The sequence below is a fragment of the Parus major genome, chromosome 20 (genome assembly GCF_001522545.3).
Source record: "Parus major isolate Abel chromosome 20, Parus_major1.1, whole genome shotgun sequence".
NCBI lineage: Eukaryota > Metazoa > Chordata > Aves > Passeriformes > Paridae > Parus > Parus major.
The window spans coordinates 5,761,134-5,787,548 of record NC_031788.1 but is presented as its reverse complement, the minus strand read 5'-3'; the positions used below and the strand labels follow the sequence as shown (position 1 = coordinate 5,787,548).

The 26,415-nt window shown below is 44.5% G+C and overlaps 1 protein-coding gene across 1 annotated transcript in view; it reads right to left on the bottom strand.

Moving 5' to 3' along the window:
* The window catches only part of RIMS4 (regulating synaptic membrane exocytosis 4), a 54,863-nt gene extending 28,454 nt beyond the window's left edge, over positions 1 to 26,409 (bottom strand). The window contains exon 1 of the mRNA XM_015647821.2: positions 26,205 to 26,409. Coding sequence (XP_015503307.1) covers positions 26,205 to 26,301 — 97 coding nt within the window. The 5' untranslated portion in view covers positions 26,302 to 26,409. The remainder of the gene's footprint in view (positions 1 to 26,204) is intronic.
* Positions 26,410 to 26,415: the final 6 nt, after the last annotated feature.

Here is a 26,415-nt window from a genome sequence, read left to right as displayed (position 1 = left end):
CATGTTGTTCTAGGACAAAACCCTAACATACTTGCCACATTTACCCAGATTTCTGCGTCTTCTAAAACTTTGAGAAAATTCTGTTCTCACAAGACCCATTTTCCCAACATTCTTCTTGACTGATATTAATTATATTCCATCATTTTGTTCATTATTAATTAGATCTCATTATCATGTTCCCCATCATCTTTGAGTGACATCAGACCAGCCAACCAAAAGTTTCTTCCAGACAGCCCGGTAACAAATGAAGACGAGCAAGGTGACCTGTGCAGAGCAGAGCACATTTTTGGATAATTCCTTTAACCAAGCTTTCAGCTATCAACCACACCGAGAGCTCTTCTCAAGGATGGTGCCATTCCCACAGAAGAGCTGCCACCAAGAGCTGGATTTGCCTGAAATTACAGGGGTAGGAAAAAGCAGAGCGGCCTTGTTCCCTTTCCTGCCCCAAGGAAAGGACTTCTCATGTCCTCTTCTACATCACTCCCACACACAACTCTTCAAAGTTCTTCCTCTCTGATTCTGACAGGGCTGTCCATACTCAGAGGCCAGAAAGTCTTGGAATATCTGTGAGTCTTGCAATAGCTCAGCACAAGGTCATGATTATATAATTATTACTCCACAATAGATGTTTATTGATGGCATTTCTGAGAGACAGAGCATGCCCCTCTCACTGTTATTCCTGCACTGTCTCCTATCTCACCACTTCCATTTCCTTCACCCAAGTACTTGTTACCATCTTTCTATTTTCCACTTTGTTTTCAATTTTCTCCTCCATCACAGTTTGCTACCATCACAAAAAGAAACCAGCATGATGCATGTGCTACAGACCCTCCTGTACTTTAGAATTAATTGGTATTGATTTAGCCTTGAGATTAGGCATTGACTGAATTTCAACTCAATCAGCCTGGCTCCTAAATTACCCAACTGCTTCCAAGCACTGAGCACAGTGGCATCCAAAGCACATGGACACATCAGCAAGGACCACCCAAGACACCAAGGGTGTGGCAAAACAGCATGGGTAGCTGTTATCCTTTCCCAAAACTTTAGCTTGAGGTGCCAGGGGGAAAATCAGGAAGGTAAATCAGCTGGATGCTTACTTTCATTTGTTCCTATTGCAAAGCTCTGGAAAATATAACATTGTGTATTTTCCAAGAAAGTTAGTCCAAGCTTGAGTGAAGAGACTGCATTCCCACTGCTTTTCTTACCCAAGTGTAGCAGTATGGAACAATTCCCATCCAAACATGCTGCAGGGCATCAACCCAGGCAGACTCTGCTCTCTGGATTCACACCTGGGCTCCTCAGCACATGAATCGCCTGCTTTGCTCCAAAATACAAACCTGCACTTACGAAGCATGAAGAACTGACAAGTCCAGCAAGGGAACACAGAAAAACCCATCTGGCTGAATCAAAGAAGCCTTCAGACCACATTGTAGATCACATAGAGAGCAGAGATAGGACAGGACCCAACTGCCTGCAGAGGAGACTTGCCCAGAGCCATCTCCTTTCAGTTCATGCTGAATCTGCCTGCTCTACCCTTGGCTCAAACATGGACTCACAAGCCCTTTCATTTTCCACTAACTTCACTCTTTGGTTTTGACCCTAGGAGTTTTTTTTTATCTTTCTTCCCCATGAAGATCTGCCCCTGAGAAAAGATGAAGCAGGTCAGTTTGGGGCTGAAAACGAAGGGAAAACATCAAGTACCCATCTGTACAATATCACCTGCTGAGGAGAGGAAGGTCCCCAAGTCCATCAGCTGGTCTTTGGCATGTCTGTGGGTAAAAAGCAGCAGTGGGAGTCTCAGCTCAGCACCCCACCAGACTGCTAAAGCACTGAACATTTCATCTCCTACCTATTTTCAGGTACTCTGAGGAAAGAGTCAGCATGTTAACTTCTCCACCTGAAACTTTGTCACTGCATTGATGTTTCTAAAATGTTAAAAAAAATATTTAAAAAAATAAATTCTGTTTAGTCAGACGCTGACTCCCTGTGACACGTACTAAGACTTGTATGCCATGAATCAGTTCTGAGTTTAATAAAAAATTCCATTGTTCAGCTTCAAAGGAGAAAAAGAGAAGTCTTCCCACAGCCTTGCATGAATACCCAACAGCTGTGACAGCCTGGCACACGCTGAGCTGTCGGGGTGGGCAGCACAGGCCCTTTTACAGGGGTACCTCTGTTCACAGCAAGCCCTGATGCTCTCCTGAGGGGCTGCTTTTGCTCAGAAAAAAAAATATAAATACTGGATTGTCACTTCAGAATGCAGTTTAACGAGATGAACTCAATCTCATCATGCCTGGCAAGCCCTGACATCCTGCCAAGCATTCCCTACATCAACATCCTAATGGAGTGTGAATTATGAGCACCTAAAGAGAGGCAGTTTGTACTGTGCTCCAGAACATGCCAGGCTATCATCACAGCCTGAGTAATCCACCAGAATGACAGAAAATGGCTGGGGATAAGCAGGGGCACTAATCAGGCTGTATGCCTCATTCCCCTGTCCTAGTTTCAGACACCAACAAAATCACACCCTTTCTTTCCAAATTAAGCACAGAATCTTTATGGGATGGAAGAAAATAATTCAACATGTTAATTCTTAATCTGTGGAGGTTAGGTACATTCACAGGGTTAGGAAAGTTCAGTCAACTCTTTTTGTGAGAGCCACAAAAATAGTAAAATGAGCAACTATTTGCATTGCTATTACAGCTACCAAATCCAGCTGAATGCAGAGCAGGGCCAGGACACCCTGCCTGCATAGGAAACCTCTGAAGATGCCAATGAGACACCTCCAAATTCCCACTGCAGCACAATACATCCCATTGCTGATCCACAAGGGAATTTTAGCACAGGAAAGCTTCCTCTCATCCTAGAGCTCAGACTGGCCTGTCCTCACCCACACGAAGAGGCAGTGCTGACACCCATGCCCAGATGTGTGGATGTCAAACCAACTCCCCCTGAACCCAGGGGTTTCTGCTCTTCCCCCTCACCACTAGAAGAGGACCAAGAAGTATTTACAGGGTTATTTTCATGAACAGCCTCTGAGACTGCCTTCCCTAATTCCCCCACAACCCAGCTCAAACCCCAACTCCTCAGACATTTAAAGCAGCATTTTTCTTCCATGCTGGCCTGAGCTGCAGTTTGTTTTAAATCCAATTGTGCCTGTATTTAAGCAAGTCTCCACCCCAGCAGATGTTATAATCTCTTGTAGCTTGGCTGTGCCATGGGTAGAGTATCAATTTTTCTTCCTTTCTTTATGAGTTCCATTTTCATATTTTAAACATTTTTTTCCTCCTCCTTTTAAGGGTAAAACCAAATAGCTCCCAAGATGCTATTTTTAATTTTGGCCTTTTTGATAATTCATCGATATAAAAAAAATTAATGGCCAAAATTTTCATTTAAAAGTGTCTAAAGAAAAAGTTCTGCAACAAACAAGTAGCCAGGAAAATCACTTGGAGATCTTTTCCTTCCCTGTCAAGAGAGAGAAAGCCAACAGCCAAAAGGTAAACACATATGTTCCACTGTCAATGACTTTCAAATGGAGTTTTTGACTACCATAAAAAATTGTTTAGCTTTTCACTATAAAAAAAGTTGCAGTGCCATAACACTAACAAAAACGTTTGGTTCTTTCAGAGTATTTCATGGCAACTACTTTTCAGCTAGACCCAGTTGCTCAGAATTCTTTCCATGTCTCTATTTTGTTTGCAGCAGGATCCAAATAGCTTCATCTGATAGCTGGTTTTGCATTTTTATTTTTATAAGAAAATGGAACACACTGCCTGCCCCCTTCTCTTCCCCCAATCTGCCAGGCTTTGCAGTAGAGTCTGATTAAATGAAATGTCCATAGCAATCCAGAAAATTCGCTGCTGTAACATTTCTGCAGCAACCTAGCAATGAAACCTGAACACTGCCCTGTCTCCACGAAAAGACAAGCATGGAACTGCTGGTGCTGTGCCAGCTGTCTGGGACAGACACATCCCACATCCCAGGCCCTTCTTCATCTGCTGCTTTTGTGCTTGGGCAAGGGTTAATGTCTTAAAAATGTAATATTACTATGCTATTTATAGTGCAATAAACCACAGATATACACACACATTCTCACTGCACGGCAATTAGGGGATTCAATCTTTCCACTTCTTGGATTTTGCATTTTAAGCCTGACCAAGAGTTAAACTCCCCTCTGACATCAGCTCACCTGGGAAGCCCTGGCAGTCTGCAGTCCAAGTATGTACCAAGTCAAGGAAAATTTAGTTGATGCACTCAGAGAACATGTACATTTGGCACAGGCAATTAATTTAAATGATTTATTTAAACCACTACACTGTAATATTTACTCCCTAGAAAGCTGAGGGAAGTGTCATACATAGAATCAACAACCAGCGGTGCTCTAAGTGTTCTCAGTTCCAAACTCTTAGAACTTTGCCAGCTATCGAGATGTGGGTATCAGGAGAACATCAGAGTAGAAAATGAGTAGCTGGTTAGTGTGCCAGCACCATCCCAGGTCTTTCTTCTTCTTCTTAACTCACAAGGAGAATTAGAGGTTGACCAATTTGTGTCCCTGTGGCTGGAAGTCCTCCAGCTAACCAACGTAAGTTGTGAAGGCCAGGTGAAGCTCTCTACTTAATTACAATAGAGTTGAACCAGAGCACCCTAATGTCCTAATTCTGCCATCCATCTCACACTATTTATAACTGAGGATGTTGCTTAAGTCCAGGTTCTGAAATATGAATGAGCCTGAGCTGCAGGAAACCTCTTGATTTAGAAAAGGATCACAAAAATGAGGTGAATTCACAAAAATAAAGCTACTAGAAAGAGCCATTGTAAAGAAGGGTGGTGTGAGATGAAAGAGCTGCCCTGTCTACACTTCACTAAGCCAAGAAACTTAGCATGAGGCTGCCGTACCCTTCCTGAGCCTGCTGGACCTTCATGCTCACCAACTGCCCCTCCCAGCAGAGCCCGGCATCTAGCTGTTCACCTGGGAACTTTTGGGAAGCAGGAACAAAGTAACTTCAGCAGCCTCTTTGCAAGCTGTGCTTTCCTGCTGCAGAGTAGGACACAGGTCATGAGCCTCCTGAAGCCGCCAAAACTTCCCAGAGGTGCTGACACACCTTTCTGTCCCACTGGATGCTCAGCTCCAGTGGTCTGCTTTCATCCACAAGGTGAACTTTAAACTGATATTAGCTATCAGGCCTTTTCTCCCAGGAGCATTAGTTTCTCTCTCTCTCTCTCTCTCTCTCTCTCTCTCTCTCTACCCAGAGCCATCTTTTCCAGCATTTTTAGAGTCTGCACATCTTGGACCTCTCCCCCAGCTTTGGCTGAAACTAGAAAGTATCTGCTACATAGTAATGATGGGAATGGAGTCAAGACAGCAGCTTAAGCATTGAAGAAATATTTGCCTCCTTCATAATCACAGCTACTACACAGTAGGTAAAGTTTAGTTTTGGTACAGACAAAATTTAGAGGAAGTAGTTGACAAGGCCATTTTTATTAATGAGATTTCTTCCCTTTTCTTCTGTCCTATTGACACTCTTTTAGGAGCAAGCAGCTTCGTCAAGACCACGTGTGTGTGAGCACAGAGAGCAACAGTCTTGGCACAATGAATGAGTCATGCAACCTTTTGTTCACTGGTTATAAATACAATTAAAAACACAGCCCCATTTCCTTAACAGGCACGAAGCCACAGAACCCTGGAGTCATTCATAAACTAGAATCCTGGTGCAGAATTGCGTTCAGAACAGCATTTGATTTGTGTTTAGCTTGAGTTATAATTACTTCATCATATTTTCCTTAAGGAAATGAATGATCAATTCACAAAGAGTTGACTCTGACTATACACACCGCTTAATAACTTGCGTCCATTTGGAAGCAATTATTTGATCCACTGTGGAAGCAGAGATGGGGGAGCTGATGGTCTGGTTTCCAGAGAAGTTAAACAATTCCAGGCATTGAGTTCCTAATTCCAGACAATCTCACCAGATATTACAACTACCTGAGTCAGGCTTCACCAAAGGTGCTTTTATGGAATACCTGCAGCAAATCCTAGAGGAAGCAAGCCAGCATGTTCTTCCCCTCTAACTCTACATACTGCTTTGATTCACATGGAGACATCCTGTGACAAGTCTATGGCTATGGAGCATCTGTTGTGCCAGGCAAGCACCACAGGTGCACTAAATGGAAGCCTTTGCTTCCCAAATGGTACCGAGAGCTGTACAAAACCCTCTGTTTATAGCACACCTGTGGTGCTGAAGGGAGAGCTCAGAGAGTGACAGCATTTCCCAAAAGCCTGCAAATGGACCCACTGTGCTCATACTGCTTCTCTCACATAGATCCCTTTCCAGGATCAAGGTTCTGGATTGAGTGCTGGGTTCTGCCTGGGTGGAGTGAAAGGAGAGCACCCTGCCCTTCATGATTGCAGTAATTTCACTGCAGATATCTCATGACAGCTGGAAGGGAAGGTCAGGCTTCGATGCCCAGCAGCAGGACAGGAGCAAGGGTTCCTTACAATGGTAAGTCATTCACGGCAACTAAGAAATCAAAGTGAGTTTGTATCACTGCAAACCGCCCTGCCAATCATACATCATAAATATCTTCAACTGGGGACAAGTCAGGCCGTTACACATGGAAAACACCATCCAATACCAAAAACAGAGGCGCTGGAATTTAACTAGCAGACACCTAAGAAAAAAACATTCAAGCAAAATTTTCACAGCCCAAATCCTGAGGAGACACATGCAAGCTCTCATCCGAGTGACACACTCTCCCACAGACGAACATGGCAGACACATAACTGCCTCCTACATCTGCTTGCTGCATGCACAAAAGCAGCACTCAGATAGAAAAACATCCCAGATTACTTGAAGTCCTTTGGGAAATTCAGTTCACCGTTTGTCTATGCAGAATATTGAGCTTTCAATAGAGGAGAAAAAGCCCTTTGGCCAGAGCTGGAAAATAAACATAATGTGTTCATCTCTGCTGAAAGATACTGCAGAATGTGGGAAACCAACCAAAATATCATGCCTGGCTGCAGATTACTGAGGATGGAAGGAAAAATCATCAGATTAATATAGATAAATTAATACAGGAGATTAATACACTTTAGGAACAATACCAAAATCTCATTTTCTCAATTACCAGCAACTAGATGCAGTAAGAATTAGTCCTTTGTGAAGAAGGGGCACACCAATGTTCAATATTGTATTGAATGGAATTTGCATTAATCACTCACAGCCACACACCAGCAGAGCATCCTGAGAAGCAATGCCTGTTTGCAGCATGGCTACCCCATGACACACATCTGGCAGAAAGTTCATCAAAAACCTCATGATCTGTGCCAGATACCTCTGAACAAATTTTGTAGAAGGAGCAAGGATGAACAAAATGCTTTAGAGTGCCCTGCTAATCTCTCTCTACTACAAGAGCAGAGAAGAGAACGGATGAAGAAGCAATTGTGATACAGCCAGCATCAGCCTTGCAGGCAACACTGACAGTTCAGTGAGATCAAACATGCATTAAAGGGCAGTGTGTGAGTGAAAAAATAGTTTTAATGTAACCACAAAAAAGTTTGGGAATCTCTTTATAAAATGTGCAGACAACGACTGCCCAACAGAAATGGAAGAAGGTCAGGAGAGGACACCGTGCTTACGAAGCACCTGCACCACTGTCACTTCCTGCCCTGTGATACCTGCAGGTAACTTTCATGTTTCTGTTCTCACATTTAAAAACTGACATAAGGAAACCTTGGGATTTCTCGAGATGTTACTGGCAAGGTCAGAGAAGTACAATCCCCTTCCATCACCACCTGTGCTCCGAGCGCTCCGTTTCACTCTGCTGTACAGTAACTGTGCCAGCGACCTGTGCCAGCCACCCACCCCACCAGGCTCCACCTTCACACTCATTTCAACAGGGAAGCAAACAGAAGGAGGTAGGACACACAATTTTGAAAGTGAACTTGAAGGTGAGACCCTCAGTTCCAACCCATTCACAGTCTCTGATCACAAGTCACAATTACAAATCGAGCTCAGGAGTGAAATAACATCCTTTCCTCCTCCTCCTGCCTGCAGACACAGGAGTTCAGGGCTCTGTTTCCTTGGCAACAAAAAAGAGCATCACAACAGCCTCCTCACTAGCAAATGACATACGAAAACGTGTCATTTTTTTCTCTCCAGTGTCTTTTATTACCAGGGAAAAAGCCTGAACTCAGAACTCTCCACTCAGCAAGAATGGAAATAGATATCCATTACTGCTATTTAAAATGCAGTATCTTTGGAGCCTTTAAGCCTATCCAGAGGTAGGTAGCAAGTAAGGGATTTTCATTTACTAAGTTAAGCGAAAAAAATAATAAAAAAAAAAACCTGACCTTGCTGAAGTTCACCTTTTAAGACAAATTGTAGAACTTGAAGAGTTTGGGGAAAAAATTGCAGCTCATAAATTGATGAGCTGCATTTTAGATTCTGTTAATATTCACTTTTGAAAAGCATTAGAAATGAAGATTACAAATTTAATAATGCAACACATGGGAGGAATTATCCTCCTCCCCATATAAAAAGGCAATTTGCTCTTGCCTATAAATTGACTTTCTATTACTGTCATTAAACCAGCATAATGTGCTATAATTAGGGTCTGCCCTGCCACAGCCTAGAACCCACAGCCTAGAACTCATCAGCCAACTTTAGCAGACATCCTCATGAGGCGACAGGGGCAGTGGCACTGCTGGGTATCTCCTCACTGCAGGACTTTGGGGTGCTCAGGGACATTATGAGAGGTCAGAAAGAAATTGGATGAAATCAATGAGGAAAAAATCAAAAAGAAGAGAATGTCCCTAAGCCACAAGTCCATGGAAGCTGGGCCAGCATCCTGAAGAAGCATCCTAAGAAACCTTGCCATCTCCCTGACTTTCTCCAGACACAAAAATCTCTTACTCCTTCCTTTTTGCCACAACAGAGAAGCAAGATCGCAGTCCTCAGACTGCAGTAATTTCCAATCCATTTTGTAAGCTGCTTCCAGGTTCTTCTCCTCTATAGTTTGTGCAAACTGAGTGCACAAACAGGTCTGTGCAAGCCCTGTCCCAGCTGTGGAGTATCTGCTGCTCCCCTCTCACTCCACACGTGTCTGGACCATCAGGAATGATTTTGCAATGCCCACATGAGAACCTACTGAGCAGCAAAAGCATTAAAATCCATACTCAGTGGTTTCCTTAAACAGGAAACTACATTTAAACAGCTCAACTGAAAGAGCATTAAAATTGTGCTGGCAGGTATTTACTGTCCCATTTCCCACAGCTCTTTCTCCATCTTTAAGCTACTGATGGGTTGTGACATATCGAAATAACAGAAATTTCAATAACAGAAACCTCTTTGCCACTTCTCAGCACTAGCACCATTCTTCCCTTTCACCAGCCGTGTACCTAAACAGCTAGAAGGTAAATCTGACATCTACCTTTTTATTTTTTATTTAATCATTTTCACTCATACTTCATGTAGCAGGCAGCTGGGAGACTTCTTCACATCTCAGTTACTTCTGGAACAAATCTGAGCAACTAGCTCAGATAGTGAGGGAATGAGTCGACAGCATCTGCTGATGGTTCTTGCTCTTCCTTTGCTCAAGAATTATTCTGAGTTTTAAAATAAAAGCAGCTGGTACTTGTTCAAGCTTACCAAAGTCTCAATGGTCAGTGTAGCCCACAGCAGGTGCTCTGTGCCTGAGGAAACAGCTTGGCAGGCCAGGCCAGGCCAGCACTGGACCTTCAGGCACCACTGGCCAGCTTTGATAAGGTGTGCCCTTTGCTCCATGACAAGTCAGTTCTTCAGATTGCTGGATGACAGTCAATCCACCTAAAAACTTCTCATTTACCCAAATACTCATTCCAAGGAACTTAATGGTTTGGAATGAACATGAAGGGGACTTGTGACAATCAAAGCAAACCCATTTGCAAGTCTGACACATGCACAGAAAGCACTTTGCAGTCTCCACCAAAGCCTGGTTTAGTTTCCCTGATGAAGCAATTTTTAGGTCAGAACATGTGCAGATGTTTAGAGGTCTGTGCTTTGTCCTTGGCCTGTTTTGGAGAAAGATGTAACACTTTGCTTCTGCTCTAAGTGCACATTTTCATCAGAGAAACCACAAGGCCACACTTGAAGTCACTACTGAATTTCATTCCTCTGGATCCATGAATGACTAGTACATCCTCCTTCTACCACATAAGCTATATCCCTGATTGAACTGTCTTCCTCTTGTATCCATTCTCCTTAGAAATTCCCCTTTATGAAGCATGATTTAGCCCTTCTGAACATTACACAATATTTGTTTTCCCGTGTATTTTCTGCTACAGATACGTGACTTTTCCCTGTATTTTACCGTCATATGGAACAGCTTTCCCTTTCAATAGTCACAGCTGCTTAATGAATTCAAAGTGTGACATTTTGTTTTCCACGGTGAGGTGTGTGAGAAGTGTAAACCACGGCTGAGAGATGAGCTAGAAAACACAGAGGGCACTGAGCCGTTCCCACCAGCCAGACACAGTGCTCTCAACAGCACCCACTGCACCCTGAAAGACTCAGCTTTACTCAGTTAATTGACAGACTTCACTAAACAAATCAAAATGTCAGCTTCAGGAAGTATATACAAGCTTCAGTACACAATAGAGTTCCACAAGCCCCAAAGAGATCCTCTTGTGCTTGATACTTGATGCACTATCCCACCTGGACACTTGGATGCTTTGCTCAAACAACAGTTCCAGGATCCAAGGGGATTCAAAGCCTCAAAAGACTTTCCAGAGCACTGCACAATTTCCTCTGATGTCGCCCACATGGGAGGCTACAAATTGGCAGCAGTAGCTGTCAACATTTTGTTTTGATCTTCTGGCAAACAAATCCACCCTCTGAAATGTTTGCAGGATGCCGAGATAAAAAGCAGAAATGAATAAAATCCAAAGAAGTTTGAAGGGTTTATTTTTACCAAGTAATCAATACCTTCTGGCAGTCTTCCTCTAGCACTAATAATACCAGTGAGGACAGTGACCCTTGGCAGGTTTTGTACACTGCTCTACAAACATTATCTAATTAACCATCACAATCCACTCCTAGAAAAAAGAAAGCATGATCTGAAGTTATTCTACAAGAGAGAGAGAAGAGTGTTGGGAAGGGCTGATAACAAGGTTATAGTTTGGGAGTTCCAGCTCTTGCACATCCAGTCTAACCATGCTGCCCCTCTGGGGCCAGCTGCAGAGAAATGGTGTGGTTTTCACACAATCTGTGCTTAGCACAACCCTTGGTTTCACCTAGCACTAGGAAAGTGTCCAAGCCAACTCATTAATAAATCAAATGACAATAAAGCAGTTGGAGGGAGATGAATTATTGAAATCAAAGCAACTTTGTGCTCAGAGACAAAACTAAACTCTGTTTCGTTTTAAGCTCTGAACACAGAGCCTGATTTTCCTCAAAACAGCTGGACTGACACACTGCAAACTGCCAGTCCAGTCCACCTGTACCACAGCTCAGAAGAGGATTCAGCATTTCAGTGGGGTGGTGACATCTTGATGCTGACCACCAATGTTAAAGATGGAAGAGGAAATCTCAGGTCACCAAGTCAACCATGAAAGCATCTCAGGGGATGCTCACCTAAACCAAGTCTAAGAAGCAGCTCTAAATCCAGAGCCAGCATATGTGTCAATATGAACCCAGGTCTGGATTCTTTCAGATTATTTTTCTATTACTTTGGGGCAGCCATTACAGAGTCACAATATTTAGTCAACCTTTTACTTCACCAGTCATTAATCCTGCACCATTTAACTACTGGTTTGTCATTTATTCTCTTAATCCTTTTCAAATCCTTCTGCTTATTTTCACATCTTTTTTCAATCCCATTCTATGTGTCTTGCTAATTACACTCCTTAACTGTCATAGGCTGTTTCAACAGACATGCAGAACCAGACGTGGTTTGATCACTTGCTGTGTTATCTGCCCAATGCATCATTTGCTATTGAGATATTTCAAATATAAACAGCGTTACTGGAAGATGATCAATTGTACTTAATTATCTGGACAGCTGCCTGTAACTCTAAGGAGGAAGGGCAAATGACCATTTAACAATGCACTCAAAACCAAGATTTCTAACCTTGAGAAAAAGAACAATGAAAAAGGAACAAAAAAGGCCTTGGGTTCCCATCTTCTCAAAATACAGAATGCTGCTTCCTCAGCGGAAAGAACTGTTCCCAAAAGATTGTTATTTGCAATTTTGCTGTGTCCTGAGCCAACCTTTCCTGCCAGTCTCAGAAGACTCCATCTCCAGAAGTCTGCATATGACAGCCTGAGAGTCACAGGCCACTAAATGGTTGGTCACTTCCAAATGAGAGATGCCAAAACCTGGTGACAGATGAATGAGACAGAGCAGACATCACCTGAAAACTTCAAGACAAGGGAATTATTCACGGTCAAAAGGAAGAGAAGAGGTAGTCGTGACACAAAGATGGAACTGAGGGAAGTAGGTGGCCAGCCATGATGGAACAACTGTTAGAAATACCCAGAGCACTGGAAATGTCAGCCCAGCTTTCCACATCCACACATTCACTTCCAGTGACAAGCCTGACTACACAACCCGACAGGGAACAAATGTCACCCTGAACACTTCCTCTCTTGAATCTCAGTCTTCCTTTCACTTCTACAACCATGTCCCGAGCTATCATGCTGGGGATGCAAACCTTAAAACCACATGAACATAATGAAGAGACCAATTTACCAAGAGCCTGAAAGAGTAACCAACTCATTCAGCCCAAAGGAGAGTTCACAGAGGCTGAAGAGGGCCATTATATGCCATCATTGTTAGCTACCGATTCAGTACCTTCAAAGATAGGAAGAAATGAACACTTCCTTCTCTTCCATGCCCATCTCCTCAGACATGGCTAGCAGCCCACACTGAGGAAAGCATGCAGAGCTGAGGGGAGCAGAACCCCCTGCATTTGGTAACTCTTTGAGAGTTCTTTCTGGACATGGTTGGTCACACCCACTGAAGCCAAAGCATGCAGCTAAAACAGGTGAAGGAACAAATACCTCCCAAGGTATCATCAGCATTATACAGGAAGGCTGTGCAGCTTCCACGTGCCAAGAAAAATGTAATGGGCACCATAATCCCCAAAGACACATCATGCAACCCCACTAGATCAGCAGCTCCTAATTAATTTAGAGTGTGGATCAGTCCTCAAACACCTTTTGCTATCACTAAGACCTACTGAAAGTGATGAAGAGGAGTCATTATGCATAACACCCTCAAGAACTTGCTGAAAACACATTTGGCAGCACAGGGAGGTTCCTTTATGGCATAATCCATTTTTATATACACCTAATATTTTCAGGTTTTCAACTGATTGTCAAGAGTGTTTGTAGAGGCTGTTAATGAATCTCACTGCTAAAAGCAGTTACAATTCTGTAGCTATTAATACAACGTGACATCAGTTATATCAGCTTCCGAGTGAATCACAGTTTGCAATCTTGTAGGTGTTCGATAGCTGTTGTCACATCGAAATAGAACATTGTTAAATATACTCCAAGTCTGTCCTAGTTCCGCAGCTCTTTTCCCCCTTTCTGCACTGCAGCCTTAGTGGACTGAACACCTGCAGGTCTGAAGAACTAAGCAGAGGAAAGCCAAGAGGAAAAAACAGCTTGACTGTTAGACCACTGGGATCAGCAAGTTTTAAAATGTTCACTTTTGACTGGAATTTCCTCTCAAAATCTGATGACTATAGGAGGCTAAAAGGCCAGGTCACCAAATTTTTATGATGTCTAAACCCTCCAAGATGTACTTGTATCATCAAGATGTTAACCTTTTTCTTTTTCCTCCTTGTAAACTGACATAAAAGGCTGATAATCTTTCCTGACATAGTAGTTTAGCATTAAAGCAGGCAAAATCCATTTTCCAAAGCATTAACTGAGCATTAACTGAGTATCAGATGCCAAATGCTGCTTTAATCTGCATAATTGACATTCATAGAACACTCCTGTCTTGGCCAGCTTGTATATAAAAGCACATTCTTAACAAAACTGGCATAAGCCTGTGAAGTTATTACTATTTTGCTCAGTGAAACATTTTCAGACCATCATTTTGTCCCTGCTTCAGGACTCAACCCTTCTGCCAACATTTTTCATGCAGGTAGTACACTGTATGGGTAATCTTTGGAAATCCAGCCTTAGAGCTCCAGAGCAAAAATGTTTTAGAAAATATACAGATTTCTAAATTTCAGGAAATGAAACATTATAGTATGAAATAGGACTTCCCAATTTTTACAGTCACTCTGTCCAACAAGCTTGCTGCCTTTCTGCAGCAGACAGCTGCAGTGAACAGGCTGTGAAAACAGTTGAATTCACCAAATAAAATAGACTGTGGATCATTTGCCTGGTATTATTCCTAGAGCAACAAGCCAGATATTGCCTCAACCGACCATGCAATATTTCACAGAGCATTTTAGTAGGTAAGCCAGGCAGTACTGAGACAGAAATAGAAAAATATTGAAATAGGGCCCACACGATGCCAGGTTTAGAGACACTTGGCTTGGATTGAGTCTTGGGAAAAACTGAGTTTAGGACATAGCAGCGTCTCCTGTGCAGGAGCAGTAAAAGCATTTCTGCAGAGACTGAGCAGCCAGGTCACAGGAACAGACTACTCCTGTTACTAGGCAGATGCCAGGAATTCAGTGGAAACAGATGGAAAACAAGTTTATAGAATGATTAACTTGGGACTCTGGAACAACTCAAAGCAGAGTACTGGGCAAGGTGGGAGAGTTGAGAACTATTGCTGTGAAGCAGTTCAGAAGTGGGTCTGGACAAAGATATGACTGAAAAATCAAGTTCTGCTCCTTCCCCTAGCCTCAACAGGTACTTTCTCAAACCTCACACTTATCCTCTCAGACCCTTTAGACCAGATGTGAAGATCATATATGATATATGGTTTTATCATATATGATCCCTTTATGCTGTAGTACCATTGTGTGGAAAACAGCTTTATTATGTACCCACATACCTTGAACTGCACACCCACAGCTTGTACACACTGGGTAGGCAAATCCTCAGTTAAACATCTCTTTGCCCTTGCCATTTGCAGAATCTTCACATGCACAAAAACTAACTCCAGATCTCGCTCCTGCTCTAAGAAAATGCCAAGCAGAAATGAGAAACGTGCACTGGTAGAAGGTCCACAGGCTGCCATACAGGAAACATCTCCACCTTTTTTATTTCTTGCCAATGCTCTAGAGCTCATATTGAGAACAGCTTTCCCTACGTCAAGGGAAAAGAGCCAATAAACACGGGGGGAAAAAAACCTATGATGCTAATTTTGGAATACATTACCTGACAGAAATAAAGGAAGACAAGGGGAAAAATAAACCTTGGGGAATATTGAAAATCCTGGCAAGACACAGAGGTAGCAGTAAAAACTGAAATATTTTTTAGGCAGGCCCAAAACATTGATCAAGATATGATGAAACCTCCAGGTAACCATGGGGGAAACTCCACACAAAGGTGTGGGGCAGCTGTGCCCAGGGCAGCTAATGGCTCTTGCTAAGGAAGGGGAGGAGGGAGCAGACTACTGCAGGCTGCAGATGGACATCAGCAACAGGCTTTCTCTGAGCTGAAAGGACTGGTTCCAAAACAAGACCAGAGTGTCTTTCCAATTTGAGTGATCTCAGAGCTGCCTGATAGGAGTGTGGGTGCCTCTGATGCCAGGGAGGGCACAGTTACTGCAGCGACCATCTGATGGAGGGAAAGCTGCATCCTCAGTGCAGCAGAAAGCAAATCCAGGTGCTTTTGAGCCCGATCATGATTGTGAGAGTGTTGCTATGCTAAAAGAAGGAATCATTGCCTTACTTAAGACACCCAAAACCCCAGTGCAAGCATCTCTTCCACCCTCAGCCCCATAACTGAAGAAAACCATATGATCCCCTACCACAGCACTCCTCAAGGCCCCAGATGGAGGAGGAAAGTACATCAACGACAGCATGCGCTGACACCGCAGTACGAGAACGGGTGTCATGGGATGCTAACGTTGCCATGGAAATGTCCTCGTACCGCGTAACATTTTGACACTGTCTGTTTTGCGAGCAGCAGCACCGATGTGGCAGCCTGCAAAGCCAGGAGGAAACGGCTGTTCGAGTTTTGCCACGCTTGTTACTGCAGCCGGCAGCCAATTCAAACTGTCTGGGCATTGGAGTTTGACCAATCTGGCAGCTCCGCTTCCTAAAGTGCACGAGGAAGCTTTTAACAGAAACTGTTCCATAAATCACCCTGATTTAACACGCGCTGTCTGCCAGGCTGAGCGCTGGCCTGCACGCCCACTTTGGGCACTGCCTGCCCTGCTTTCCACACCAGCATTTTCTGTGTTCCCCCATCAACTTCCTTGAACTGCAGAATCCCAGGGAGGGAGGGTTTGCTCCTCTGCTCTGGCTGGCTTTACACAACCAGAGCGGCAGCCTCAGCCCCACACTCACAGAGCTGTGGGGTGATTTCTTAAACTGTCAAAAGCAGACACAGCCCCAAATCCCATTCACTTTCAAAAAAAATACCAGAGATCAAAAGTCACAGGCATTTTTGAAAAAGCCCAACTTCGTACATTTAATATTTAAAACTAGCACTGACTCTTGTAGGAACTATGCTCATGGTAGAATGCTTGTTTTTATCTCAAGGTACATTAGATAATTTGATTGAAGCCCTTCCTCTTTACTTATATTAAAACAGAAATCCTTTATCTGGAGGGGATGTACTGACTATGTGATCCACAAAGGCAGATGTGTGGGGACCAACCCACACACAAATGCCTGGGTTTTTGGCAAACATACCAAATTCATCATTGAAATGCAACAGTGGGTTGTACAGCAATTCCTGCAATTCCTTCTGCTTTGGGGGCATCTGGGGGAAAGCAGAGTACTGACAAGCTTCAAAAGTTAGTCTGGAGCACTGTCTACCTTTATTGTGAATTTAATTCAAACTGCTACAAAGGTGAAAGGGCTCTGCAGGAGTGGTGCAGAGCAGTTGCTCTAATCCCACAGGCTACTGGTGAGGTCTCATGGCAGGAGGTAGCAGGGCTTCAGCCAGAGGGACAGCAGCACAACCTGAATGTAAGAGACAGGGAAAGTTACTGGGTCTGAGGTGTCATGATACTTTCAGGAATTAATCAACTACAGCAGCTGAAAATCTGACAGGCATTAGAAAGGAAAAGCCTTCTCTTTTTTTCTCTTCTGACAGTCTGATTAAAACACAAATACGGATATAAAGCAACCACCTTAAAATCTTGAGGGAAGGTTTCCTGACTTTTCACTGGAGCTGTGATGACACGCATTAAAAATAAGAAAGGAAAGGTAAATAGTAAAAATAAAAGGAAAAAAAAAAACAACTCACCCACCTACACAATCCTCCCAGGATGCTGAGAAGTGCTAAACAAGGAGCTGGATTTACAACAGGAAAAAAAAAATCTTAATCTTTTTAGACATCTTGGCTGCAACACAATTAACATGTTTTCCATCCACGTGGCAGGATACATTCCCTGTGAACTGTAAATATGCACACTGCTGTTTGGCAGCTGGCAAAAGTCCTGCACCACTGGGAAACTGTCACCACTGGGAAATGCCAGCCTCATCCATAGTGCCCAGGGAGCTGAGCAAGCCTGTCCCCACACTCCTGTCCCTTGGTGACAATGCTGCCTTGCTAAGGTGGGTCACTGTGCAAGGCTGAGCCCACCAACAGCTGAGCTGCAGCTCCTCAGAGGTTGGTCAGCTCCAGAGATGGACACAACCCTGTGCTCCCTGGGCAGAGAGACTATAACCTCTTAGACCAGATGTCACCAATATCAACACAGTAAGAACCACTATTATCCCAGCTGCTAACTGGGAATGACACCCTGGCAGTCCCTTGACCTGAGCATTGCAGAACTAAGAGATGAGAAGGTGCCTGACAAAACAGGCCACTCTGGATGCACTGAAAGCAAAGGATGCTGCACTTCATCCATGGATCCTCAATTACAGAGCATCTCTCCAGCTCCCATAATCATCCACAAACATTGCTGTATTCCTGGAGCCCAGGGGATAAAGCATCCTATCACAAACATTTACCCCACCTCCCAATCCCACAAATATCCCATAAGCACGGGTCTTACTAACAACAGATATTGAATTCAGACCAATACCCATGGGATAAAATAGCTCAACCCTTCAAATCAATACAAAGAAAATCACTAAAGGCACATGTAAAAACCAGTAATTTCAGAGCACTGAAAAAATTAACATACAAATGCCAGAAAGGGAATGAGTAGCTAACAGCACTCATGCTGAGAATGATCTGGAAAATAGCATGGATCATACCCTGAGTGTTAGCCAGAGCAAGAGTGTGTATTTACAGGAATACTGCATACAAAGTGTGGGAAACAGATACTCCTCACTGCAAGGGGCCAGGCAGCAACAGGGCACTGTCCACACTGCTCCTCCTGTATGATCCTGAGTCCAGCAAGAAGGCCAACTGGACACTTGGAAAACTGCTTTATGCAAAAAAACCCAACCAAACAAACAAAAAAAAAACCCCACAAAAAACCAAAAACCATCCATCAGGTTTCTTTGGTCCAAACAGCAAAAGAAGGGAAAGGGATGCCAGGCAGAAATGGCTGTCATTACAGTCATTTCCTGTCTTGGAATTACCAGCACAAGAAGGAACACTTTTGCAATGTGAAGAGCTGCTTTGAAGAGAGAAGTGACCAATTGCTTCCCAAGTTGCTGAGAGCAATGCAAGAGCAATCTGCTATTTCCATTCAGATTTAAGCTAAATTTCAGGGTAAACTATGCTTCTGATTAGAAATAGATTAGTTACTTGGGGAACAGCTCCAAGTAACCTCTCTACATTTGCAAGAGTAAGGACACAGACAATACCTTAAGTTCCTCTTAGTCATAAAACAGTTTTGAGAAAAATGTGTCATTTACCTTTGTACACAGTGTACTCTCCAAATTGTTGAGCACTCAAACACTTTAGACTGGTTTCTGCAAGGCTGTATGAGTGCTTTGTGTTTCGGACAAAGCTGACAGAACACCCTGATGGCATGAAGGTGGAACATTATCCATCTCAGTGATTTAACTGTGGCTGGATTTGACTAAAAGGTAGCTTGCTGTACCCTTGTGTGGTGAGGCTTATCAGGGCTACTCAGCCTTTACAAGTGTGCTGTTTTACAAAAGCAAAGCCGAAGATATAACTTAAATGCAGATTTCAAAGCAAGCATGGTTTGACAGAAAGCAGAGTGCCTAATTTGTGTGTCATCAGCAGATGACTTCAGCAATGGCACAACTGATGGACCATTGTGTTGCAGAACCCCAGTCGTGACACGTGCTGCCATACACTATAGCATCCTCCCAGAAAATAAACCAAACCCCAAGAGAACATCATTTGGATAGATGGGATATTCAAAATGTGTTGAACACTTCCGCAGAGGAGCAGAAATCCTTATTCAAATATGCTAATGGTGCTTCTCAACAGATGTCTGTGGGAGAGAGAAGGAGACGGCAGGACTGAGAGTCTTGAGTGAGTCAGGTCTCACTGCCCCACCAAAACCATCAATGACTTACAGACCATTTCCTAAATTAAATTGTTCCATTTCTAATCTAACTGAAGGCATTCAAATATAAGCAAATAGTGCTTCAGAAAACAATTGCACAGATAAATTATTCCTCAAAACAACAACTCCAATCAAACTTAATTCCTCCCTACACAAAGCAGATCTACACATTCTGTCAAACAGAAATGTTGAAGCAAAGTAGTTACAGCGTTTCACAACTTGTCCTGATGCAAGAATCTGACAGAGCAAAGATAATTTTCTTTTGCCTGGAGAACAGAGTGCTTTTGAATTAATAAATGTTGCATTAGAATTAACTGCACATGAAATAGAAGCGGTAAGAAAACAGTGTCTCCTAGATAAAAAGCTTTCCAGGGACAGATTCTTCTACTCAGAAACCAGCTGACAGCAGAATAAGAGAAATACCCTTTTCCTGTGGCTGGCAGGGGTCACATATAATCCACCCTCAACAACTCCTGCCCACACAGCTGGAACTCAGCATCATCCTCTGAATATCTGTGATGTACATCAGGCCACCTTTGAGGGAAGGAGACACAACACTGGCCTCTCCATGGCTGCAAGTGTGTGTTGCAAAAGCTGAGGGGACAGCACAGAGCCACCACCATAGCAAGGAAACTTCTATGCAGCACTTTGTGGCACAGCACTTGAGATCCCCGCACCAGCAGCTACTGCTCTTCCTCCCACCTTACATCAGCGTTTGTAACCATTCCCAGCACAGCACAGGTGGAAGCTCCAGGCTGGGGCGTGCTGGAGGACTGTGCAGGACACCCCATGGGAGACAGGAGTGGGGAGCAGCTGGTGGCCTGGGAAGGCAGCCTGGCACGCTGAGCGTTGACCGATGCCACGTCACCCTTCCCCGTGCTTGCCCATCTGTCCCACCATCCCCATCTGTTGGGTTCTGCCACACACCACGAGCACCCTGGGACTGACGCTGACATTTTGCTTTGCCTTTCTACAGGCACAGCATGAACCTGGCCCAGCACCACGGCTCTCACGTGCAGCCACAACAGCAAGAGCAACACAAACAAGGACAAGGTTTCAAATCCCTTGCTCTTCCTTAGTGCTGACTCATTCTCAAGGCTCCTGCTTTGCTCCAGTCTCCCATGGCCACTAAAGACAGAACTTGTTGTCTGTTACTGCGGTCCTCTGATCACAGGTGCAGCAGCAGCAGGACCTGAAAGCAAAATGCTGCCTCCAGTGCACAGGGCAGGTCCTTACAGAGAGGATTGCTCAGCTCTACCTGACCAGGTACAGCCACAGTGTAAGAATCAGTCTCTGGATTCAAGAACTGGATTAACTCATAAGTGGGTCTGGGATCATCAGCTTCAGCAGGTCTTACCCAAAGCATCTTCTTCCAGGCCACTGGTCCCTTTCATACACTTCCCTCTGATGGAAGACCGATATGACAGCAGCTCTTCCAGAACTGTTCTCATTTTTTATTTCAACTTAATCCATTTATGAAGCAAACATGTTAACCTAGAGCTAGAATGTGCCCAGCAGGGAGAGGCATTTCTTACAATCACCTAGAGCCGAAGATGCACTCCTTACTGTGCAAGAAGAGGGAAAAGCTCTGGATTTTGCTGCCTCCTGCACCAACCAAGAGAATTGGCAACCCTGGGGTAAATAATGCATGGCTCTAGGGGCTGTCTCCGCAGGGTTACAGAGACAAACTGTCCTTTCATTTATAAAAGATTGATTTAAAAAATAGCTAACATTCCGGATGGGCAAATAATTTCTCCTGCTCCCTACATGTCTGGCACATGAGCATGGTTACCTACTTTACAAACAATTTAAAAAAAATGTTTAGAGGCTTACAGAGCTCCAAAAATTAAGTTTGGATGAAGGAAATCAAAGTAAGCACAGAAAGGACTTAACGCACTTGGGCTATATTTAAAAAAAAGTAAAAACGGACTAGTTAAGTCTTGGATCATAATTTTCTTTTAAACCATATGTACCCCAATACAGTGCTGCAACTGAGAAATATCCATGGCAACGTGAAAACACACATAGGGGCTCTCTATTTAATAGCTTTGTAGCATTTTAATTTTTGAAATTATAGAGAAGGTCAATGTTTAAAATTATGAGGAAGTTAGATAAAACCCAAACTAAAGAGTATTCTAAACTAACTAAATGGCCACAGCCCCTTCTCACACCCCAATAGTTTAAATGCTTTTTATCAATCCATTAAATTAGTATTTTACGTACTTTCTCTTCAAAACAATTAATCGTAACACAGTGCCTCTGCCAGTACTTCATAACGTGTGAAAGCAGCAGCCTGGGCTGAATTTTATCTCTAATTCAACTCTTTTCTGAATGAGCAGCTGACATGAGGAAGGTTTACTGTCAGTATCTAGGAGACATTTTGACTTTGGAAACCATTTTCTCTCTGCCAGACACTTGGTCCAGCTGGCTGAGACACAATTTGATTCTCTTGTCTTGCAGCCAGGACAGGGGTCTGCCGAGCTGAACAGTCCCTGTGCTGAGGTCCTGACCAGGGAGGGGACACTGACAAGTCCCTCACAGCTGCCCTGTACCTTCTCCTGCCTCCTGATCAGAGTGGCCCTGCTCCTCACACTTGTGTGTGTAAGGACAACCTTGTGTAGACGCTCAAGCTGGATCTGGATTCCAGGGTAGCAGCATCTGCAGCGTGACCCACGACTACAGTTCCACACATCCAAATCTGCATCCCTGTCAGGGCACACTTCAGCTGCCTTCTGCTAGTGCTACTAGGTGTCCTTCCCAAGAAAATCAGGATGTAGGATGAAAGGAGCTGGTGCACTACAATGCCTCACCCACTTAGACCACAGCACAGCTGGGAACACACACCTAGACCCAAGAAGTGCTTCCAGGTCCTGCACTTTAGGCACAAGAAAGGAAACCCCACCCCTTCCAGTGATTTTTCACATTTCCCTACCTGTCTTTCTTTAGGTGTAGTTCTTGTCCTCTGTAGTACACGGGGTCCTTGTCTGGAAGCTCTCACCCCTCCAGAGCTGAGCACTGCTTCTGACTTCCCAACTCCCAGCATGTTCACCACTGCTACATCAACTGTCCCAGCTACTCAAACCACCTCCTCTCTCCTGCTCAAAGCTTGCTTGCTCTGCATGTGGGGCTCTAAATCAGTTGTTGTTACTCTTTAAAAAAATCCTTACTTTCTATTCTGCTTTAGCCAAGTCTCCAAACTTCATGCTCCACAAAAGGAGCAAGACAGTTCTCCCCCACTAACCTTAAGAATTACCTTCACCCTGAACTGGGGAGGGCTGTGCTAAGGCCACCATCAGTCAAAGGAGGATTTTGTACACCCTCTGTTTTAATTATGAGCTGCACCCAGGTGCACCACAAGCTGCCTACAAGGCAGGTGACCAGAGTCATCATGGATCCTGCTATTAACCCACACACACTTGCCACTTGGCAAGTTCAGTCCTCAGCAGTTTGGTTCCTTCTGACATGTTCCCACAGGAATATCAGCATTCCAAACGGCTGATTCCAGCCAAGACCAAGCGTATGGCAGATCCTCAGAACAGCTAACATTTGTGTTCACAAGATTTGTGTTAGAAACAGGCACTCTAGAAATGTGCCCACAAAGAGTGCATGACTGACTTTTATCTCTTCTTACTCTACTACTCCATAGCTGAAACGTAGGATAGACATTTGCATAAGTTAAACCAACAATTATTCTGATAATAACTGCAGTTTAAAAATCCTTAAACTTCCCTGACATTGCTGGGGACCTCAGTGGAGCAAAGACAGTGGCACTCAGCCAGCAGAAAGGCCAGCAACATTACCATGCTGAGATCAAAAGAGTTATTAACCCCGAGTCCTTGAACTGTTGAGTGCATTTTGGCTATTTCAAAGCCCCACTGCAACTTGCTGGCAAAAAAAGCTCCGCATTTCCTCAGAGCATCTTCTTTGTAGACTCAGCTGAGGAATGAAAAGGGTATTGGAACACTGAAGTCCACATCCGCCTCTTTGGAGAGGCACACGGACATGAAATATCTGAAACTCCATCACCCTCATGCTCTGGAAGCACTAAAATGGGATCTTGTCTCTTCCTCCAAGCCCCACTGCTTTCCTGCCTCCACTGCTCCTGCACACTAAGAGATCATCTGTACCCACTTCACTGCCCACAGCTCCATCCAGACACACTGCAGCTGTACCAGGCAAAGGAATTGTGGAAGATGAGGAGAGCCTTCTCACCTTATGTCCACTGGGTAGACAGCAAAGAAGAGCAAAAGAGCCATGACAGAAAAGGAAATATCGTATAAGTATATTCTGTATTTTCCAAAAGCAGTCATTTTTCCAGACTAAAAGGGCAAAATACTGGAAGCCATAGGTGTTGTTACCACTGCCCAAATGTGGCCATGGCTCTCAGCACACCTGTAAATTTCCTTTTAGGCTCCTTTGATATAACCCCCCATAATAACTTAAATGAAACACCTCAAGAATTTTCCTTGTTTGTAGATTTAAGCGATCATTAGGCTGCCTTCCTCTTTCAGAGGAAAACGTCAAATTTCCTTCAAGCTTGGCCATTTATCAGCTCTTCCCCCTTTTCTGTAGGACGACAATTCTCTTAAAGATGTGGTTTTCAGCTTCAGACAAAATGGATGATGTGTCTGTTTGAAATAGGATTGTTTACTTTGTCAATGCTCCTGGGATCAATTTCATTTTTTTTCTGCCACCTCCTACAGAGAACATCTTGCCAAGTGCAGTATCCATCTCCCTGAATGAGCTATCAAGACCTATTTTTTTGACAGAAACCATGCTGCAACCCGAACTGGTCAGAATCTCTCACAATTTCAGAAGTGTGCATGGTTCTGAATAATATAGAATCTTACCTGGCACAATTTCAGCATTTCTCTTATAATTTCTCTTATAATTTCTATTTCATGTTACCTATTTGCTTGAGAAAATGATACACTTGTAGTTTTAAGACCAGAAGTAGAAAGCAGCACACGTTCTTCCTGGCTGGTTGCTCATACATGTCTGAACACACACTCACAGGCACGAAACACAGGAGCAACACTGCAACATCCCCATTGCACTGAATCCACCCTGAGCAGCTGCACTAACGAGACAACTCACCCAGGCAGGATCTGCTCATAAGCTGCTGGAGAATGTGGTCTTAATTGTAGATTTATTTAATTCGGAGACAAGTACTTGTGTTGTGTTAAGAGCAGCTTATTAACATTCATGCATGAACATTCACTAAGTGTGAATAAATACAATTCAGTGCAAAAGCGGTTTTTTTAAGCGCTGGAAGAGGAAGCATTCACCCAAACTATCACCTTGCTCAGAGCAGGATGGGTTGGACACCAGGGAATGAAATGCTGTCCCAGGCACTGTGTTGGGTTCTCATACTTGAGCATGTCTCACTATCAATCATTCCTGAGGCAACAGCACTGAGACTTCCCAAAGCTCCCGTTATTGTCTTGTACGCTCCTTGGCATTTGAGCCAAATCTGAAGTGCAAATAAATCATCAGCAGATTTTTAGACAAAAATTTTTAAAACTACATCTGTTGGAGGAGACAATCCTCTGCCTGCCACCCCTGCATGATTTGCTGATGACAAGTCTAGGTTAATCACACAGATGATGAATAGATTCTTACGTCAACTCCTTTAAAAACAACATCGTTACAGGTGTAGCAGCTGGCAGGCTGATGTATTCCTGCTGGCATCTGCACATCTTGGGATGAGCCACTAGACAAAGGAGCATGCCGGCATTTTGAGGGATGCAACCATGACAGTCGGTGTTAAAATACGCCGTAGTTACCAACTTTCATTATTTGCCACTCACGAGATTCCCTTACAGGTTCAGTCTCTGGTACAGCGTGCACCGGGAAAAACACCCCTCAATTACCAGGGAGGCACCGGGAATGGACAGAGTGCTCTCCATCCACTCCCGCACCCTCCCTCCCCACGCAGCGGCTGTGCTGCCCTCTACTCCCAGCACCTTCTCCAGCACCCACCACCCTTCCTCTCCCACTGCCTTTCCTACTTTTCCCTGCCAATGGCCCTCTTTTTTAAGCCTGATCTCATTTTATGACTACCGCCAACTGTCTGAGAGCAGAAAGGTCTTTCTGACGCCGGCAAAAAATCACTGCATCCATTCTGAAAGGCTTTTCTTTTGGGACTTACTCTGCCCTCATTTACACTGAATCCCTTTATTCCCCTCTCCAAGAGCAGCATGGTGTACGGCGCTAACAAGCCCTGGGAACAATTAGCCCGAGAGTTGATGGTGTATAAACCAGAGTGGACACACCACCCGGCAGAATGGACGCCTTCTCCCTGAGCGCTGCCCTTCACTCACACACAGAGGATGGAGCGTGAGCCGCTCCATTTGCAAATAAGCCGTGTTTCCTATCGATTGGCAGCCGGAGCGTGTTCCACCGCTGGAACACACTCCCAGGTTTAACCTCCACGGGCACACGCATCCCTTCGCCAGCAGTCCCCAGCAGCCCTCGCTCACCCCCGGGGATGAACCCGCGGTCCCCCAAAGCCGTGGCGGGGTCGGGGATAGCGCAGACAGCTGCACACCCACCCTGCCTGCCCACATCGCCCAGGGCGGGCGGACACACAGCCCCGGGAACCACCGCCCCCGGCTGCTCCCCAGCCCGCTCCCCCGTACCCGCGTCCTCCTCGTCGAAGCTGTTCATGCAGGGGAAGTAGATGGCCAGGGCCTCGAAGGAGGCGGAGAGGCTGAGGCGGCTCTGCGACCGCTCCATGAAGAGCCCGGGTCCGGGGGCGCCGCCGGGGGTCTCGCCCGCGGCCGCGGGCGGCTTGGCGAGCTTGGCCGCCCCATTCTTCACTCGGAGCACGGCCCGCGGCGTCTTGGCGGC